General features: G+C 47.0%; 1 protein-coding gene across 1 annotated transcript in view; it reads right to left on the minus strand.

The window, feature by feature from the left end:
• SLC25A15 (solute carrier family 25 member 15) overlaps positions 1–4,733 on the minus strand; it is a 30,821-nt gene extending 26,088 nt beyond the window's left edge. Inside the window, exons 1-2 of the mRNA XM_039236105.1 lie at positions 4,639–4,733; positions 1,524–1,648 (exon numbers count right to left, since the gene is read on the minus strand). Coding sequence (XP_039092036.1) covers positions 1,524–1,578 — 55 coding nt within the window. The 5' untranslated portion in view covers positions 1,579–1,648; positions 4,639–4,733. The remainder of the gene's footprint in view (positions 1–1,523; positions 1,649–4,638) is intronic.
• Between the last annotated feature and the right edge of the window lie 16,284 nt (positions 4,734–21,017).

Below are 21,017 nucleotides of genomic sequence, written 5' to 3' on the forward strand. Positions count from 1 at the left end.
TCAGGACAATCACAGGCCATACATGTAAGGGCCCAAGACATGTTACTACTATGATTAGGATAAAAAGCACATCCAACAGCAAGTGTCTTACACACGAGACTCCCAACAATACCCTTGCGATTTAGGTCATTAAAATATACGGTAAATTATGAATGTGGCACCCAAATAGCTATCCACACAGAAATGCCTTCCTAGGAAAAAGAAAGCTCTATCACAGCAGATTCTACATCTTTGATTGACTGAGGGACATTTAATTCAAAAGCTGAGATTTTTCATGTGGTTCAATACTGTCCTATGGCAGAGGCAAAAACTGAGCCCCGAGCACTCACAGGACTGGACTGTTAAGTGGGTGCCAGAGGCAGGCGAGTGGGTCCACCGTTCCCACGGTCAGGGTCTTCCCAATGTGGCACAGGGAGTGGGGTGGGAGATGGAACATGTGGCCTAGGGGGGCAGCTGGGTAAGGGACTGACCCAGACAGAGGCACTCAGTAGCCCAGAGGCCAGTGGGGCAAAACACAGGCAGCCCTTAGTTTCCCCTACTCCTGGGCCTGCACTTACCCATGTCCGCGAGGCACTGTCTATACCCCTCCTCACTAGCCTACCTTGATCAACCTTCGGTTCATCAGAACTGTGACTTTTTTCACAATTAAGGGAATGACGGGATGTCAGGGGGCAGCCCACTTGAAGTGTTGACCCAGGGACCCCACTGGGTAAGAGGACAACGGGTAACCCACCCCTCTGGCCTCTCCACTCCCAGGAGCTGTGACCCATTAGAAGAATCGGTACGAGGGGCCAGGGTAAACCAGGGTTTTTATCTGGGAAACAGGAGCATTCCAGCACTTCTCTGGCCCGAAAATAATGCAGGAACCTAGAGAACCAAGTTACCACCCGCGCACTTCCAATTACTGACTCGGGCAGAGCAAAGGCAAGCTTTCTGGAGTGGCTTGTGTGTCACAAGCATGGCCCAGGAGTGCGCACTTGTGCCCTGTGAGGCTGCAGTCTACCCCGGGGCCCGGGCCCAGTCCAGCACACCACACTGGAAAGGGCCTCTCCTTTCCTTTTAGGGCTGCAGAAACCATAAATATCAGTCTCATTTACCAAAGACGTTTCTAAAGGGTGTCCTCCTTTCTGTCCCTGGCGGGAGTAAGGACAGTAACTGGGGTTGCCCTGGAGAAATGACACTGTGATTCTGGGCTACAGGGGCTCTGAAGACTGACTGCCAGGCTTGGAGTAAAATCCCATGTCACCTGCAGAGGCCAGCCATGGGACAATGGACAGGCGACTCCAGCTGTAAACTGAGGACACTCCCACTGTGCACCCTGCCTCAAAGTTTTACTGGAAGGGAACTACTCTGTCTTCTGGTGTTCCTGGAACACAGTATTATACTTCCATTAAGTGGATTCACGCCAAGGCGAAAGCATGTTGCTTCTGGAGTGACAAAGGTGATCTTTTCACTGCCCTTTCACGGCTCTCACTTGCAGCAGGTACGTGAGGAATAGAGGATGAGGTGCCCCCTGGACTTACCTGCGGCCCCCGCCGTAAGGTCAATGGCAGCTTGGATGGCAGGGCTGGACTTCATGTTTGGCCCCTCCTCTGCTGGGTTCCGTGGAAGGCAACTCTCTGGAGCTTATGATGGGCGTCTCATAGCCCTGAGAGGAGACAAGAGCTCACCATCAGTGGGGCCTCTGCAGCTCACCATCTACTGGGACCTCAACTTCCAGGAGCCGGGAGATCGGCTCTACATTTCTCCAAAGAATGGCAGTCAAAAGTGTCAGTGCAGCTTAGAAATTGGCCTCCCCTTCTCCCCGCCCACCACCTCCTCATAAAAACTCCCAAGTCAGGAACCTGAGTATCAGTGCTATAGCCACGGGGGGGGTGGAGGCATTTCAACCGACCTTCCTGAAAAGTTTACACATTAATGCCAAATCTCAGACACCCAAGCTACATCAAGCTAGTTTTTCAGAGCCCTAAGTCCACTAGGCTCAGTTTTAAATTCAGACAGTGGCCTGTGTTGGGTCCCTAAAAGGAGGTCACAAAACAGTAGGTGTGGAAAGGAATGAGTTAGGAAGAGCTCTACGGGAGTGACACATGCCTGGGTCTGAATGCCTGCTGTCCCCAGCAGGGTGGCCCCTTGGGCCCCTAAAGCTGGGAGCCCCACATATAAAAGATGAACAACAGAAGTATTACACTACAAAGGCAATCACAAATAACGGCGTGGGACAGATGTTCTGAGAAGTACAGAGCGTAGCACCAAACCCTGTCATCCCAGTCCCTTCCAGAGCTTCTCAACCATCAACGTGTACACACATCACCTGGGGACCTTGTGAAACTACAGATTCTGATGCCATAGGCCTCACTTGAGACCAGAAACCCTGACAGCCAGGAGGAGGAGGAGCCTCCCAGAGGAGGCTGATGGTGGCTGGTCCCCAACCACCTTTTAGCAACACCTGGTCCACTGTGTGCTCAATGTGCTTGATAAGAATCAATACTTGTTAAATATTCAAATACCCAGGCCTCTCTCCTACTGATCTTGATTCAGCAGGTTTAGGCTGGACCCTAAGAAGTTTGGAAGAACTAGAGGCTACCCCACTGTCTTGAGACAAAAATCACCTACTGCAGAGGGAGGGACTTTATAAATGCGGATTAAAAAAAAAAAAAAAAAAGGAAAGGTGGCTTTTAAGATATTTAAATTAAATTTAAATTTAAAATTTAAAATTAAATTTAAAATAAAGGATATTTTAAGATAACCAATTCAGCAACCAATTCCGTGTAGTTCTCAAACTACGTAAGTGACTTATTTGTGGGTAACAAGGAACAATTTTTATTCATCACACTAAAGACCTTTGTGCTCCCTGTCAGGGTACCTCTCAGAGGGTGGTGGGACGGCTGGATCATTAATGAAGGCCAATGTCAACCTAGACAGATCAGCAGAAAAGAATTTTATCCACTCACAAGTTTTTTAACCACTTGAAGCATGTTGCCAATGACCAGGCACCAAGAATCTTGATTTCTTTACAAAAAATTGTAAAACCAGCAACCACAAAAGCACAGTACCAGACTTGAAAAAGCAACAACTAAGTTAGACAAGACACGAATTTTATGTTGTTGATAGGACTGGAGAAGCAAGTTCGATAACTAAGTTGATGAGGTGGGAGGAGCCTGGCTGGCTCAGTCCATGGAGCATGGGACTCAATCTCCGGGTCTTGAGTTCAAGCCCCACCTGGGCAGAACGATTACTTAAGAAAAAAATAAAGTTGATAAGGTGGTGGCCATCTGGTACCTAGAGAAGGATTTCAGCGTCCGAATCCAATCTCCTCTTTTTCCAGATGGAAAACGGAGGCCAGAAAGAAGAGCTTTTCAAGGTTTTACAAGTAGTCAGTGGATTCCACTGAAGTCTTGCCTTTTGGGTCTGTGCTTACTAACCAGTGTTTAATCCAGAGTATTCCAAGCTGACCAAAAAGAAAAAAAATAAACACTCAACCCTGAGTTTCAGAGGAAAAATGGAGGCAAGTGGGGAGAGGAGTCACACAGGGCCCAACCAATGTGGCTTCTCAGAGAGGTCAATTATTTGGGTGTGGACATTTCTTTCTTAATTCACAGAGAAAGAAAGGCATTGATGGCACTGTGTCATCAAGTGTGAATTCAACCCCTTCAGGTAAGCCAAACGTAAACACATTGAATCCTACAAATGACTTCTAGATTAGGATAATAAACAGTGATGGGAACAGACCAACTCAGAACGTATGGCAATTGACATACTGGGGAACTTAAGAAGGCTTCAAGAAGTCTTGAAAAAGACCAACGGCTCAGGGGGGAGGAGGGACGGAAGGCAAGACTGGTCAGCAGGAGTTAAAACTCATTCCTGGGCCAGTGGAAGAGAAAAGCTGAATCGTTCCAGCGACCCTTTACCCCTTCTGCAAAGGACACGTGCGTCCGACTACAGGGAGAGACAAATGACGGGGCCAAACAAGCCTTCTCGTTCCCTGGGGAAATTAATTTCTCGATCGGGAGAACCCCGAGGGCGCATTCTCCACCAGGTAACAGAGACTGCGGAAAGATTCCAGCTTCAGGCCAAAGCCGGCGCGGGAGGAGGCCGCCCGCCGAGCTCCGAGAGCCGGGGCGCCAGGTGCTGAGATGCCAACCCGTTTGGCCGCTGAGCAGCCGGCCGGGCGCTCCTGCTCCCGGACTCGGGGTCCGGGTGGGCACACGGGCAGCTCAGGGAGGGCAGCTCCCAACTTTCTCTTCCCGGCTGGAACGTTCGCTGACTCTGCCCCCAACAACCTGCAGGAGTCTCCCATTCATAAGCGCCTCCGTCCCCCACCCCCACCCCGGGCTCGGGCACCAGCGGCGCGGCGCCCGGAGGCCCGATGCCACTCCGAGGGAGCAAAAAGGGCAACATTCCCGGCAGGTGAGCACCGCGGGCAGGAGGCCGCGGAGCCCGCAAGTCTCCAGCGAGCCCCGGCCGGCGGCTCCCGCGGGTCCCTGGGCACGTGTGCGGCGCGCCGGGCCGCGGACCCCTGCCCCCTGCCCGGCCGCCGGGGAAGGTCACGCCGCCCTGGCGCGGAGGCCCGCCCGCGCCCCGCTCCCTCCTCCCCGCGCGCTCCCTGCAGCCCGGAGCGCCGGCCGGGGCTGCGCTCACCGCCGCGCCAGCTGGCCGCGTCCTGCCCGGGCTCCGCCGCCGGCTCTCGGCTCTGCCTCCGCCGCCCGAGGCGGCCGCTTAACACTCGCGTCGGCCGCGGGCCGGCCCTCCGCCCCGCCCCCCCTCCCTCCGCGCGGGAGCAGTCGGGGCGGCGACCCCGCGGGCCCTGGAGCGCCCCGGCGGCGGGGGGCGGGCTGCGCGGGGCCCGGGCGGGGGAAGCGGAAGTCGGCGGCCGAGGCCCGCGCGGTCGGCCCGCGCAGGCCTCGGGTCCCCGGCGCCGGGAGCGGGTGGGGGTGCCGGGCAGCGGGTGGGCAGCGGTGTCGGTGTCCGGGTTGCTTTTCTTCCTCCAGGTTCGCGAGGCCCTCGTGAGAGGCGGGACCCCAGGTGACCTCAGGGCGGGGGTGGAGGAGTTAGGAGCACCCACTAGGTCCTTAGGCCGGGCTACCTTGGTAGAACTCAAGGCCTCAATTTTAAACTGTAATTGAGTATAAAAGTACTGGAAACTGTAGTGATGAAAAGCACATTCGTTTACTGCCATGAACACACACACACACACACACACACACACAAAATATTTTCCCATTCTGCCTACCGCACGGAAATCCATTTTCACCAATGACATTCTAGAAAGTACGCGGAGAGATGAAAACTAGCTATCAGTTGGCCTCGCTGATCTTTTAGTTTCTAATGAATTATAGCTATGCGATTTCTATGGCTCTCTGACATTTTATGAAAAAGCACTATTCAAGGAATCGTATATACCGGGAGTAAAGGAATTTTCTCCAGGGCCCTAAAGCAAAGCACTAACACCTACTCAATTGGAAAGATCTTGGTCTAGTATTACTTACAGCTGCTCAACGTAACTCAGTCACAACTTTCCTATTTCTTTGGTTCAGTCTTCATGTATTTATTTTCATTGTCTGCACTGTTTTCTTCCTTCAACCATGCTATCTTTTTCTTTTACAATTTATGTTTGTCCAGTTTGGATGGACTATTGACAAGGTAAGTTAAAGTGATGGCGGGAGGGGGCAGGGACTTCAATACTCCACGTGACTTGTGTCAGTGCTTAAGGGTGAATGCCACCTGGAACAGACCTTCCAGAGGTAAGAGGTGCCATGAAGGTGCCAGAGCCCCTGATAAATGGGGGCACTCAACAAAACAGCATGAAACGGACTTCACGGAATCAGCACTTTAGAAGTCAAACTTCTGAAATGTAATTCAATTACAGAAACAAGCCAGGGAGTTTGAAACGCTTGTCCAAAGTGGCTTGTGACATGGGAAGCCGACTCAGGAGTAGAACCTACAGTTAGAACACTCTAGAGGACTATGGGACTTTCAGTATCCCCTGGTCCAGTGGCTTTTGCAAACTAGAACAGTGAGGTCCGAAGGAACCCTAATTTAGGGCAGATCCAGATCTGCAGTTACAGACTGGAAAGAGCACTGGACTTGGAGCCAGAAGGCTTGGGTAAAAATCTGTGTGGCTTTTAATGAGCCATTTAACCTTTTCACGTGACTGCACGGTGGCCTCTGATCCTGAAGGAGCAGTCCACCCCGTAGGCCACTGCTGCTCTGGGAGCCTGAGGGGCAATCCACTGGGAGGGCGGGAGGGCAGGCGCTTGGCCAGCTGACCGTGTGCACCCTTGCTGAGCGCCCCCCCCCAACCCCCGCCCGTCTCAGGCTTTGTCTTACCTCCCTTGAGCACTTTCTTCTCTCACAAAGACTGTTCCAGACTCTCCTCACTCCTCCTACATTTCTTCTCTCCCTCACCTCTCCTCCTCAGCAACCTTAGCTTCCATTTAGTCCCATAAGCTTAAGAGAAACAACCAGGAACATTTGTGCAACTTTTTAACCCCTACCTTACGAAGTTACCTTTTTTGCACAAACCCATTTCTGCTGTGTTGCTTGCTGTATCCTGGTGCCCTGCAGCGTGGCTGGCACCCGTGATGCTGGTGAAGGAAACTGAGGCTCAGAGAGGCGGAACACTTGCCCAGAGTTATATAGATACTAAGGAAAGAGCTGGGACACCACAAAGTTCTGTCCAGTTCTGAAGTTGATGTTTGTAACCATGACCCTCCACAGTAATACCTTCCAGAAGGCTTCCTCTTAAAAGCAAGAGGGTTTCAGGAACCAGTTCTTTCTCCTGAAATAGATCTCCCTGCATGATATTGTATAAAATCACCTCCACAGCTTAAAACCCCGCACAGGTGTGGCTTTAGGAACAGAGACAAAAATACAAGATGTTGAAAAGCTTAACAGCTCACAGAAGCTCAGAGAACTGATTGGAAAAATCACCTGCTTGGCATTAAATCATGAAAGTGACCATGTGAACTTTGTTCTAAGGGTAATTCCCCAGGAATCCAATGGCCTCTTGGGAACAAGGACTTTCGATTCCTGCATCCCTGCTGTCAATATACGTGGGTTCACCCCGTGGCTTCTCAGATCTGGGGTCCAAACAGCAAGCGAGTCAGTGCACTGACCCCTTTGCTGTGGTGGTTGTTTGCTGCACTGGGATTGTGCAATCCGGGGACATTAGGGCAGCTGACTGTGTGCTGAGGGGGCAGGTATAACACAGGTCAGAGGTGAGGGGACAGAGTGGCTAACATGGAGAAGGAAGACTTGGCTATTTCGACAGTATTTCACAATGCACTAGTTAATGATACCAAAAGGAGAAATAATTTCATTATTTGAAGCTTTTTGGCCCTAATACCACGTGATGTGTTTGAACAAAGTGTTAATTGGAGTTGCAAATAATTCAAAAACGTAAATCATCTCTGATTCAAGGGTCCTTTTAATTAATGAGACTGAAGAAAAAACTGCTTTGATTACACAACTCCCATTGAATATTGTTGGCTGCTGATGTAACACTTACGGAAGACTCTCCCAAATCTTTCTTGGAATCAGGTAGAGTTTGTATTTGCAATGAACATGAATTTGGATTTTTTCATCTGTGTGGAATAAGAGGGCATTTTGTATCCCATGAAAGACTTGTTAAGACAATGTTTTAAAAGGGGTGACAATTTCTTTTGTCTTTTCCTTGACAGCTTTTAAGGGTATAAGCAAGTAAATAAATAAATAGGTGAGAAAATCAGCTGAGATGTATATTTCATGAGCCTTAGATGTGAATTGGATATATATATCATTTTAAACAATAACAAAGACTTAGGATAAATGCCCATAAATGGATAGAATTCAATGGATCATCAATAAGAGGAAATACTATGACATAATTTTGAAAATAATTGTTTTAAATCATATGCTTTAGGATATATTTGGCTATAAGTAAGAGATGCCCATCTACTAGTAGTATATTTATTTTGTATATGAAAAAAAATCTGGAAATAGGAAATTCCAGAGTTGGGTAATTTAACAGCTCAAAAGTATCTGGGACAGCTTCTCTGTGATTCTCTTGACTCTTCCCTCATGATCACAAAGTGGCTGCCACAGCTCTTTTACACTTCACATGCAACACACAAGGGCAGGAAGGAAGCATTCTCCATATTCTTTTTACCACACAAAAAATCTTTCCCAGAAGCCCCCTGTTAAGCTTCCCCTTGTACTAATTAGTCCAGAAGTGAGTCTCATGCTTGCCCAAACATAAACACTGGGAAGAGAATGGAGTTACCATATTTGGTTTAGAACAGGGGTCAACAAGCAAACTTTGGAAAGGACCAACCAACTAGTAAATATTTCAGTGAATATTTTGCAGGGCATGTAATCTCTGTCACATCTATTCAACTCTGCTGCTGTAAACAAAAGCAGCCAGAGACATGGTAAAGAAAAAAGTACGTTGTGTTCCAATAAAACTTTATTAAAGTTTTTATTTTTCTTTTTCAAATTTTTATTTAAATTCTAGTTAACATACAGTGCAGTATTGGTTTCAGGAGTAGAATTCAGTGGTTCATCACTTACATACACCATCCAGTGCTCATCATAACAAGTGTCCTCCTAACACTCAGCAATTGCACCACTAGGTATTTACCCAAAGGACACAAAAATAGAGATTTAAAGGGCTATAGTCACCTCGGTGTCTATAGCAGTGCTATCAACAATAAGCAAACTATGGAAAGAGCCCAAATGTCTATCAACTGATGAATGGATAAAGAAGTGGTATATATATATATACACAATGTATATATATACAATGGAATATTACTCAGCCATTGAAAAGAATGGAATCTTGCCATCTGCAATGACATGGATGGAGCTACAGTGTATTAGGCCAAGTGAAATAAGTCAGAGAATGACTTTTATCTATGAGCACTGAAATTTGAGTTTCATGTATTTTGACCTGTCACAAAATATTATTTTGATTTTTTCAACTTTTTAAAACTTTAAAAAATGTTTTGGATGGTTCATGGCCATACAAAAAGAAATGGCGGGCCAGATCTGGCTAGCAGGCTTTGGTTGGTTTTTGACCAACCCTGTTTTGGACCAATGGTGACTTATCCACTTGGGACTGTGGGAGAGGCCCACAGTGAGACATCATCACTGCAGACCCAGGTGGGGAGGGGACAGAATTCTGTAAGGCAATCAGGAATGTTCCCCAGAACCATATAAGCATATGGGGAAATGCTTAGGGATATAATCATTTTTAAAAAGCAGATTGAAAGTCACTATGGACTGCAATTGAACAATCCCAACAATTTCTATCTGTTGAAATACCCCGACTATTTACCAAGACCTATACTAGACACAGGCACCTCAAAAGTCTTTTCATGATCCCTTGTTCTCCGAAACAAATCTGTTCACTACTTCCTATCAGTAACAAACATTCATTTAGCACTGATTGGCTCCGTGTGAACCTACACGAAGTGCTGGAAAGACAGAAATGAAAGAGACAATGGCTAGCCTCAGAGAAACCTCAGTCCGAGTAGAGGAGGAAGAAACAAAGAATTAGAATTTGGGGAGGATATGCAGCAAGAGGGGTGTGCGTAGCATGGCGTCCCAGAGAAGGGAATAAATAAAGCGTGGAAAAGAGGGTTTCAGGACGGGCCTCCCCATGTCAGGGTGGGTTTTGAAAGACAAATGGCCCTTTCTTAGGAGGAAAGCCTGTTGACACATCACTCAGAACGCTTAGTTGCTATCAGCAGAAGCCAGCTCTGGAGCACAGAAACAATTAATTGTAAGGATACTGGATAGGGGCTCCTGGGGGAGCGTGGGACTTCGGCTCAGATCATGATCTCACAGTTCTGTGAGTTCGAGCCCCACATCGCGCTGTCTGCTGTCAGCGTACTTCAGATCCTGTCTCCCTCTCTCTCTGCCCTTCCCCCACTTGCACACACATGTGCCTGTACTCTCTCAAAGATAAAAATAAAACATAAAAAAAAAAGGATGCCAGGTGACTTTCACAATCGCTGAATGAGGAGATGGAGCGCCCTGAAGAACGTCTTGAAACAAATCCCAAAACATGCCGCAGAAGTGTTTGGTCGTGGAAACCACGCAGCAACTCCTTCAGAGCTTCTAGACGTTGTAGCTTGTACCACTGTCCCTTTTGTGCCAGGGACTCTGTGTGGCAACTACTGCTTTTCCAAAGCTGGGCACATTCGCTACCAGCTTTGCCTCATAGGTCACTGCCACACCATGTCCATCTCCTTATATCGCTCATTTCCAAATTGATAAATCATGTCGATACAGCTGATGGATGGACCCTGAGGCACGTGCCTGTACCCGGTTCTGCAAAGGGGGTGGGGAACGTGAGATTTCTGGCTTGGCTTGAAGAGGAAGGTATCACTTCGTAGGAAACTCCCTGAATGTAGGCAGGGCTTCAAAACAATGCCAAGCAAATGAGAAAGAATGAAATCATGCTAATTGCAGCAATGTGGATGGAACTGGAAGGTATTGTCCTGAGTGAAATAAGTCAGAGAAGGACCGATATCATACATTTTCACTCATGTGTGGATCTTGAGAAACTTAACAGAAGACCATGAAGGGGAAGAGATGGGGGAAAATAGTTACAAACAGAGAAGGAGGGGGGCAAACCATGAGAGACTTTTAAATACAGAGAACAAATTGAGGGTGGTGGGGGTGGAGGGGCAGGGGTGCAGGGCAAATGGGTGATGGGCATTGAGGAGGGCACTTGTTGGGATGAGCACTGGGTGTCATATGTGAACGATGAACCACAGGAATCCACCCCCAAAACTAAGAGCACAGTGTACACACTGCATGTTAGCCAATTTGACAATAAATTATGTTAAAAAATAAAACAATGCCAAGCATCCAGAAAACATGACACACGTCCACTTCGGACAGGCTGACGTTTCCCATCAGAGCTGTTACAAAACAAAACTGAACCAAATGAATTTGAAGATCTAATTGGCTTTATTAAGTAATGCATGAATCAGACAGCGTCCTATCTGGCAAGTACAGGGGAGTGCCAAGGAATTGTGCAAAATGGAAGGTTTTTCTAGGAGCGAAGGTGGAACACGAAGTTATTTGCAAAAGAAAAGAAAGGATTGTTTCAGCCCAGGTAAATCTTCTTCTATGGGAAAGGGAACAGTGGGGTTTAACGCGGAGATATCACCTCAACAGTGCTGATTAGGAAATTGCATATTGCCCATTGAAAGGTCACATTCCTGGGATAAGTCGAAGTTGTAATTAAGTCTGAGTTTGCTGTCTCAGGGGGGCAGGTGATTCCAGTTGGGGCTTGTTGGGTGTGTGTGTGTGTGTGTGTAACAGAGGAGACTGCATGTGTCAAGGAGGCAAAGCAGAAAGCAACACAACTCATTTGGAGAACTGTAGCAGTCTGGCTCTGCAAGATCCTGGAAGGTTCAGCTGGATGGGTGGGAGGAGGCACCTGCTGAGCCCTCAGGACCCCTGTAGTGGCATCTACTTAGTGTCCTCTGCTAAGGCACAAGCTGTGACTTATTTCTCCCTTGGCCTGGGTTTTGCCCATGGTGGGTTTTAAGGCACTCTCATCAAAATGAATCATTGCAATAAATTTGTTGAATTGCATCACTGTCATACCATTTACCACTATGAATATCATAGGTACCTATGATCTTCCCCCACAAGTGGGCCCATCTGCAACGGATACTTTTCTAAAGGCTAATTTGTTTTAGATATGGGAAGTATGTAGTTACTAACTCTTAAGAGGCACATACACGTTCTTCAATGATACTTTCATTTAGATGTAAGATCATAACCGTTTTTGAAAATGGTAATAAAATATGGCTTGAGAGCCAAAAAGAATAATAATCTGTCTTTTAAAAAAATGTTTATACCTATTTACTTTTGAGAAAGAGAGACAGAAGAGAATGAGCGGGGGAGAGAGGGAGCGAGAGAATGCCAAGCAGGTTCTATGCTGTCAGCAAAGAGCCCAACATGGGGCTCAGTCTCACCAACTAGGAGATCATGACCTGAGCCGAAATCAAGAGTCCATTGATTAACTGACTGAGCCACCCAGGCGCCCCTTAAAAAAGGAAGTCTTTAGGATCGACTGGGTGGTTTAGTCAGTTGAGCCATCTCAAGTCATGATCTCTCCTGGTTTGTGGGATCAAGTCCCATGTTGGGCTCACACTGACAGTGTGGAGCCAGCTTGGGATTCTCTCTCTCCCTCTCTCTGCCTTTCTCTCTCAAAAAGAAGTAAATAAACTTTTAAAAAGGGAAGTCATTATATCATAATCCCAGGGATGTTGTATTGACTGATCACTTAATACATGGTTAAAAATTACACTTGTGATTTAACACCAGGAAGGGTAAGAGGAGGCTGATTTTTCTTGTCCTAAACTGGTGCTAAGACTCAAAGCTTAGGGGAAGAGGTGCTAAATTTCGTGTCTTCTAGACAGAGCCACCATGAGTGGAGAGCACTACATCCTTGTAGGGCTGACCAAGAGGAGGCACAAGCCGCTCGCTGCCTTCTCATGCATCAGCCCAGCCGTTCTTGTCCAGGTTCCACCGTCACAGCCTACACCAGGGGAGAAATTGACTGGGTGCCAGGGATATGTTTGTCATTAGTCCTAGACAAATGGGGAGGGGAGGGGAGGGACAGTGCAGGGCTCTTGTCGAAATGCCTGTCCTCCCCTTCACAAAATCACGTGGGTCACCAAAAGATTGAAGGGAGGGGTGGGAGGAATAGATTGAGAAGTGCAGCCTTCCAGTTATCAAATAAATAAGCCACAGAGATGAAAAGTACAGTAGAGGGAATGTAGTCAATAATGTTGTAACAGCGTTGTATGGTGACAGTTGGTGACAACACTTAGGGCGAGTGTTGTGTGCAAAGTAGAGCATTGTCAAATCACTATGTTGTACATCTGAAACTTAAGATAACATTGTATGTCAAGTACACTTCAATAATAATTTTTTTAAGTTTATTTATTTTGAGAGAGAGAGTGCACAAGCAGGGGAGGAAGGGGGGAGAGAGAGAGGGAGAGAAAGTCCCACGTAGGCTCTGCATTGTCAAAGTAGAGCCTGATGCAGGGCTCGAACTCATGAACCATGAGATTATGACCTGAGCCGAAATCAAGAGTTGGATGCTTAACCTGCTGAGCCACCCAGCTGGTTTGAAGGGAATTGGGACGCCTGGGTGGCTCAGTTGGTTAAGGATCCAACTCTTGATTTCGGCTCAGGTCATGATCTCATGGTTTGTGAGATGAAGCCTGGGGTCAGATGCTGTGCTGATAGTGCAGAGCCTGCTTGGGATTCCCTCTCTCCCTCTCTCTCCCTGACCCTCTTCTATGCTCTCTCACTCTCTCTAAATAAATAGATAAATTGATGATGGGGAGAGAGAGAGAGAGAGAGAGAACATCAAGTAACATTTAAAAAAATTGAAGGGCGTATGTTTAGCTCTCTCCCCAGCTAGCTGGCAGCTGTGAGCTGCCAAGTCTATATACCCCATGGCCAGTACTGTCCAAGCAGAGGTGAGCATGATGAGGGGGTCTTGGGAGGGCCTGGTGTGCGTCCTGGGGCAGTGGGAGTGTACGGGCCTCATAGACATAAGGACGGATGTCTAGTTCTCATAGAGACATTTCTGAAGGTAGGGAGGCTTGACCAGATAGTTTGCCGGGATAGTGGCCTGGTGAAGGACAACAGGGCTCTCAGCCATTCCCATGGCCCCACATGAAGGGGAATATGGTTACAGGAAGGGGAGGAGCCTGGAGGCTGCCCAGGGAGCCAAAGGACGTAATTCATCACCTGAAGAGGGCATTGGGGGTAGCCTAACGGCAGCAGAAGGGAAGCATGGCCACCCTTGTCTCAGGGGGTGCTCCACCCTGGAGGGGGCCGGGAAAACCTGCACACTATCCCTAGAGAACCCCACACCACCTTCTCTAAAGAGCCCTCACCCAGGTAGAGATCACCAGCCATCAGCTGGACCCAGAACAAAGCCACTTCAAAAGGCAAGCCTGCCTTTTCTATCCCCTTTCTGCCCCATCTTTGGGGAACTGAGCTCTGAAGAGGAAGGGAAGGAAAGAAGGAGAGAAATTGGAGTTGAAATTGGATCAGACCTAATTATCCTAACCAAAGGAGAGGAAAGTTCTAAGAGTGATGTGACCACCTTATTTTAACATGCAAGCCAGCTCCTCTTTGCTGCGCTGTACACGCTATATCATTTACTTATTTATTACGTCTCTTATTTATTGTCTTTCTCTTTCCCGCTCACCTCTACCCTCATCCCAAAATGTAAACTCGCCAAGATCAAGGATCTTGGCTTTCAACTCATGTTTCCCTACTCTCCCTTCTGGTACCCTGCCACTACATGTGGCTACTTAACTTGAACTTACAATGAAACAAAGTGAATTCATTGCTTCAGTTGCACTAGCCACATTGAAGTACTTAATACCCATGTGTGGCTAGTGGCTACTGTATTGGGCAAGACAGATGAGGAGCATTTCAATAACACTGACAGTTTTATTGAACATTGCTGATCTAGAACAATAGCTGACATGCTGGGCCACTCAAATGTTTGTAGAATGAGTAACTGAATGGCTAAGTTGTTTTTAAGACAAGATAGTCTAAGAGTCTAAAGGTAAATTGCGGGGCGCCTGGGTGGCTCAGTTGGTTAAAGGTTCAACTTCCGCTCAGGTCATGATCTCATGGTTTGTGGGTTCGAGCCCCGCGTCAGGCTCTGTGCTGACAGTCAGCTCAGAGCCTGGAGCCTGCTTCAGATTCTGTGTCTCCCTCTCTATCTGACCATCCGCTGCTCATGCTGTCTCTTTCCCTCTCTCAGAAATAAATCTAAAAAAAACACATAATTTTTTTTAAATAAAGGCAAATTGCTCTATTATTAGTAATGTATAAACTTGGGTAAATTATTTAATCTTTCTGTGCACCCATCACTAGACACTTAGTCATTTATAAGCATTTAAAAGGTGCTTTTAGGGGCACCGGGGTGGCTCAGTCAGTTAAGCATCTGACTTCAGCTCAGGTCACAATCCCAAAGACTGTGGGTTCTAGCCCCACTCTGGCTCCATGCTGGTGGTGTGGAGCCTGCTTGGGATTCTCTCCTTTCCCCTCCCCGAGCACATGTGTGCACATGTTCTCTCTTTCTCTCTCTCTCAAAATAAATAAATAAATAAACTTTAAAGAAGAAGGAGAGGACAAGGGGAGGGGGGAGGAGGAAAAGATGCCTGGGTTCTAGTTTTTTCATTTCATTTAATTTTAAAATAAAAAGCGCTTTTAGAAAATTGATTGCTCTGGAAAAACATAGATATAGCCACTGAAAGGATACACAAATCAAGGGATGCATCCATTCTTTGGAAGGCCCAGTATATAGCCTAGAGATTATTGGAGGCTCTGGAGTCAGATGGCCTGAGGGGAAAATCCCAGCATCTATTTTTCCAGCTGGATGATTAGAATAAGTCTCTTGGGGTGAGAATGAGGGAAAGATACCGTTCTACCAACTGATGCTCTGTGTGCTGCCCCATCCCCGCTATCCCCAATGCCCATGTGATCTCACCAATGAAGACTCACCTTCTAACTCTCTCTTTATAATAGGATTCTTTCCCTGTTATGTGTAAAATACTAAAACACGGCATTCAGCCAATCCCCAAATGAATAACCACCATTCAAAGCAAGTAGCCAGAATCTCTGTTCCAAGCTTCGTGCTAAGCGCTGGAAGTTTGGAGATGAAGAGCAAAGGTTCATGTCCCAAATAGCTGGGACTGCAGCGAGGAGAGGCGTTCGCTGAGTTTTGTCGAAGCGTGTTCAGAATGCCAGCGGGCACCAGGGAAAGAGCACATAACCAAGCCCAGGGAGCCAGGAAGGCCATATCTGGAGGAGGTAATGGCTGAGTCTTGAAGTATGAGAAGGCGTTATGAGTAGGAGTTTCAAAGGGGGGAAAAAACCATACAATTGCAAGAAAAGAAAGGAGAAAGAGCACGGCAGTCTAGGAGCCCCGATGGTTCAGTGCAGGATAGGAGCTGAGGGTAACAGGAGAAGAGTCTGGCAAGGAGCAGGGTTGATCTCCGAGTGCCCCACACACCCTGCTAAGAGTGTTGAGTTTATTCAGAGGGGGTAGAGGGAGCCAGAGAATAAACATTCTTTGTGATGTAAATGTGGATGGTTAGAGCAGAAAGGAGACTGAAAGCATGGACTCTGGAGCCAGACTGTCCTGTCCTTGAAGACTGGCTCTCATTTGATGGCTTTGTGATGGTGGACAGCTTCTTTAAGCCCCAAACTCCTCATCTTACAAAAGGGGAGAACAATCCTCGCTGTGTCATGGAATTTTGTGAAGGTAAGAAGAGGCGAAATATATAAAGCACTTGCTATAGTGCCTAACACATAATAAGTGGTCAGTAAGTGCTATTATTGTAGATCATTGGAATAATTAGTAAGTAGGTTTCTTGTTTGCCTTATTTTTAAATATTTATTTAGAGAGAGGGCAAGCTAGTGCATGCACAAGCAGGGAAGAGGCAGAGAGAGGGAGAGAGACAATCCCAAACATACTCCATGCTGTCATCACAGAGCCCGGTGTGGGGCTCAAACTCATGAACTGTGAGATCATGACCTGAGCCGTAATCAACAGTTGGACACTTAACTGAGGTGCTCCTGCCTTATTTTTATACTTAAATAGTAATCGAATGAATTAAATTTGTCACAATGATAGGAATTTAAAATTTTGTCCGTGTACTCTAATAAAAATATAAACACTTTATTCATTTAACAAACATTGACCATGAACAATGTGCTAGGCAGTTTTAGACTCTGAGAATAAAGCAGTGAACAAGGCTGACCAGGGTCTCTGCTCTGAGCTTATATTCTAGTGGTGGAGGCTGACAATAAATAAGTAAACAAGAGGATTACAAGACGTGTAAACTTCACAAGGGAGGGAGATTATCTGTTTGTACCCTGATATAGCCCCACTGCGTGACGCAGAGCCTCCTGTAGGCACTCGATGAATGTGTCGAGGGGATGAAAGATCATTTCAGATGGTGATGAGCACTAGGAACTGGGCAACACGATGGGTGAGGAGACTGGCACCGCTGACAAAGTGGCTGTTGACTGAAGTTAGAAAGAGGTGAAGGAGGCGATCATGGGAGAACCTTCGAGAAGAACAGTCCAGGAAAAAGGATATTCCGTGCCAAAGCTAAATGTCCTAGAGCAAAGCTGTATTGTGCCTGTGAAGAATAGGTCCAAGTTGCTGGAATGCAGCGAGCGAGCGAGGGGGAGGGAGGGGTGGGGCAGGAGGTGGAAGCCACAGACAAGAGCAGAGCATGCAGGGCATTTAGGCCCATTTCCTTGCCCTGCACAGAAGCCGCCTGGGAAGCTGTTTTATTGCTCGGCTCAAAATGCCCACAGAGTGCATTGCTGTGTTTGTCAGCTGCCCTCGCTCCTGTGTAATAGAACGATCTTTCCAGGCTGGGGACGTGGAGACAGACTGGATTCCTCTCTCCTGCTGGTGGCAGGCCTCCGCATTGGCGCTTTCCCTGCTCAGTGTTTCGGGCTCTGTTGGGTTTACTTGTGAGATCGATGTGACAATAAAATGAAATCTTACCCTCTGGGGGGAAAACATTTAAAGTGCAAAGGGGAGGCAGTTGAGGACTTTAAACAGGTGAAAAAGATGGTCTGAATTAAATTATTCATGATCGCTTTGGTGGCTGGGTAGGGTAGAAATCGCAGGAGAGTGAGAGTGGCAGAAAGGGGGTCCATTAGGTGACTATTAAAATGGTCAAAGCCCAGGACAATGGTGGCTTGGACTGGGGGCCTCGAACGGGAGGTGGAGGTAGGAGGGAACCCCCCAGATCAGATGCCAATCATTTGTAGTCTTTTGGTGGGGATGTACATGCACACACCACACACCACACACACTACATCACACATACACGTACGCACACACGCACACACACACCACATACACCACACACACCACAGCATAAATGTTTTATGTAGCATGAGATTATTTCTGCCTCCAGAGGGCACTTGAGCCTTACAAATACATCCCAGGGGCAGAGCAAGTTAAATCTTGGGCAGAGAAGCCCCTTCCCTAGGACATAATTTGAGAGGGCCAGAAAAGCAAAAACAGCAATCTCATCTGGAGCTACAGTCTTTGCTTATTGGAATTTAAAAGCTCTTCTTTTAAAACCTGAATTTCCTTGCAACGGCTTTATAATAGAACGGCAATCCGGGCTTTCACACATTTGTGTTAGTTGAATTACATAACTATCCTTCCAGTGCATACATGAGACAGAGGCAGTTTGACAGGCAGGTGAGGGGAGAAGAAGCCTCATTTTGAGGGGTTTGGCCAGGGTGCCAGGCCTGAGTGACGCCCAGAGCTGGGAGGTATAGACAGCCCCAGGGACAGATTGAGCATGAAAAGGCAAGGGCTGGGGGTGGGGCAACCAGGGAACTTTCAGATGCTTCAGAATTTGGGCTGAGGACAGTTCTGTCTGGAAACTTCTCTGTCATCTCCAGAAATCATTTGCTAAGCACTGTTTCATCGTGGTTCTATGTCTTGGGCCGCATAATCCCCGTTAGAATGACATGATCCTGCTCTTTGATAAAATCCAAAGCAATTTTACACATAAATCTACTGAGAATGAGTCATTTTACACAGAGGGGAGAAAACAAAGCATCTAGACAGTCTGGTCTGAAGGGCACAAAACCACTTCCTCTTCCGTCCTGTTTCCCATACGTGTCCTGACGCAGGTCTCTCCCTGCCCCCTCCCATCTTACGCTGTCCTTTGGCTTTGTGCCCTGAAGACCTAGTGAAGAGGCTACTGAGGAGACTACCATGATCCAGGAGCTCCTCCACCTGGGCCCCCAAACCCCCCCATCCCCCGCCGTGACTGTGCCACTTTGATGCCTTGTAAATATTGTTGCACCTCCTGTTAACCTATCTGTGGGTCTGACCAGATCACCAGCCCCTGGACGCAGAGATGAAGTCTTACCCATCTTTGTATTCTAAGACCAAAACTTGATTTTCACATAGCAAGTGTTACATATTTACACTAATACCATGTATCTGCATTTACTTTACGTAAACACGTACATTCACCTATTTTAGGCTGTGTTTGATACTATTATTTGACTGGGTTTATAGTCTACATTCGCTGGAAATACATTTATATAGAAGGGAAAGATAAACATTTCCTATTGTGGAAGGTGTGGAGACAAAACAGCTCTTGCCCCATCTACGAAAAAAGAAGGGAAATATTACATCTGACATTCTGCCCCCCCCCCCCCCCCCCCCCCCCCAGCCACCCATTCCCCACCCAGATCAGGAAATGTCGTGACAAGCTATGCCCCCAGAGAGCCCGGCTAGACTCATTTCTCCTCTCTGAGCCTTCGGCCAATACATAGCCTTGGCAAAGGTGTTCATAGTGCTGTGCTACTTTTGCTGGTGGGGTCACAAGTAAGTTGAAACGACTGGCTAAAAATGCTGATGGGTGGACTTATTCCGCAGGCATATTGCACAAAGAACAACCCTAGTGTACCAATACCACGGCCAGCCTGGCTAGCTGGGTTTCCAAGTATTGACTGTTCCTGGACTCCTTCTTCCATGGTGTCATCCCTCTGCTGTGGTACACAATTACCTTGCACTGGATAACCCTGATGTCACTCAGAAAATTAAGTGAGGTAACAGCTATAGATTGTTTGGCGCTTGCCGATGGCAGTTAGTGTTGTTATTATCACCAGTCACCATATGGCAGGTGTGGAATGTACCTCCCAGTTTTGTCAGAAAAGGTTTATGCACTCTTTTACGCGGAAGCATTGAAAGTTAATTTAGAGTTGATTTTAGAGGATTATTTTACATATAAAATAACCCTCTTTTATTGATAGATGGAATCACAAATTCTGGATATGTATTCATCCAGATATTCAGTAACATGTACCAACACTGAAGATAAAATATAAAATCCATCGCTAAAAAATACAAGTGTGTTGGTATCAGCGAATACTGGTATATAATGGAGAACAAAGCAATGTACATATTAGAAAATGAATCACATAGACAGGTAAGGCTACTGACTGAAAAATAATTCATAATATAAATGAAACTTGAGGGACACCTGGGTGGCTCAGTAGGTTGAGCATCTGACTTCAGCTCGGGTCATGATCTCATGGTTCGTGGGTTCCAGCCCCACGTCGGGCTCTGTGCTGACAGCTCAGAGCCTGGAGCCTGCTTCAGAGTCTGTGTCTCTCTCCTTCTCTGCTCCTCCCCTGCTCGCACTCTGTCTCTTTCAAAAAGAAATAAAGATTAAACATTTTTTTTTTTTTATTTCTAGGAGAGAGAGAGACAGCGTGAGCAGGGGAGGGTCAGAGAGAGAGGGAGACACAGAGTCCGAAATAGGCTCCAGGCTCCGAGCTGGCAGTCAGCACACAGCCCGACGCGGGGCTCGAACCCACGAACCGCGAGATCATGACCTAAGTGAAAGTCGGACGCTTAACCGACTAAGCCACTCAGGCGCCCCAAGTTTAAACATTTTTAAATAAATAAATCAGTAAACGAAACTTGATTGGATATGAAGTGTACACAGAGAGCAAGTGTGATGGAAAATGGAATGAAACGAGTGCAAACACTCTGATGAATGCACACGCAAGCAGCCACAGAAGCTGTAACCTGCTGTGTGTGTTCCACTGTCCCGCCAGAGAGCAGTGGCTTCCCCATTTGCCCTGGTGTGGTCCGCCAGTATGAACAGATCAGCAGCAAATGGCAGATTGGCAGATTATGTCTAAGTTTTTCCAAGATGTATTATTTACTTAGATTGAAGGTGTTTCTTGGAATTGGCACATGAATCTGGGGTAGATTCGATAGTATGGGAAGTAAGTGCATTAGGATGGGGTGAAATTGCTTTTCCCATTAAGCTGACCTGCTATTCAAATCTTTGCTGCTATTTTGTAACTTTGTGTAAATATTCCTGTTTTTAATATTTTGCTATAATTATTAATACTATGTCCAACATTGGATTTCGGCTTAGTGAACCACTAGTCATTGAGTTCCACTT

Source organism: Hyaena hyaena, unplaced genomic scaffold, assembly GCF_003009895.1.
Source record: "Hyaena hyaena isolate Hyena2069 unplaced genomic scaffold, ASM300989v1 scaffold_106, whole genome shotgun sequence".
NCBI classification, from domain to species: domain Eukaryota; kingdom Metazoa; phylum Chordata; class Mammalia; order Carnivora; family Hyaenidae; genus Hyaena; species Hyaena hyaena.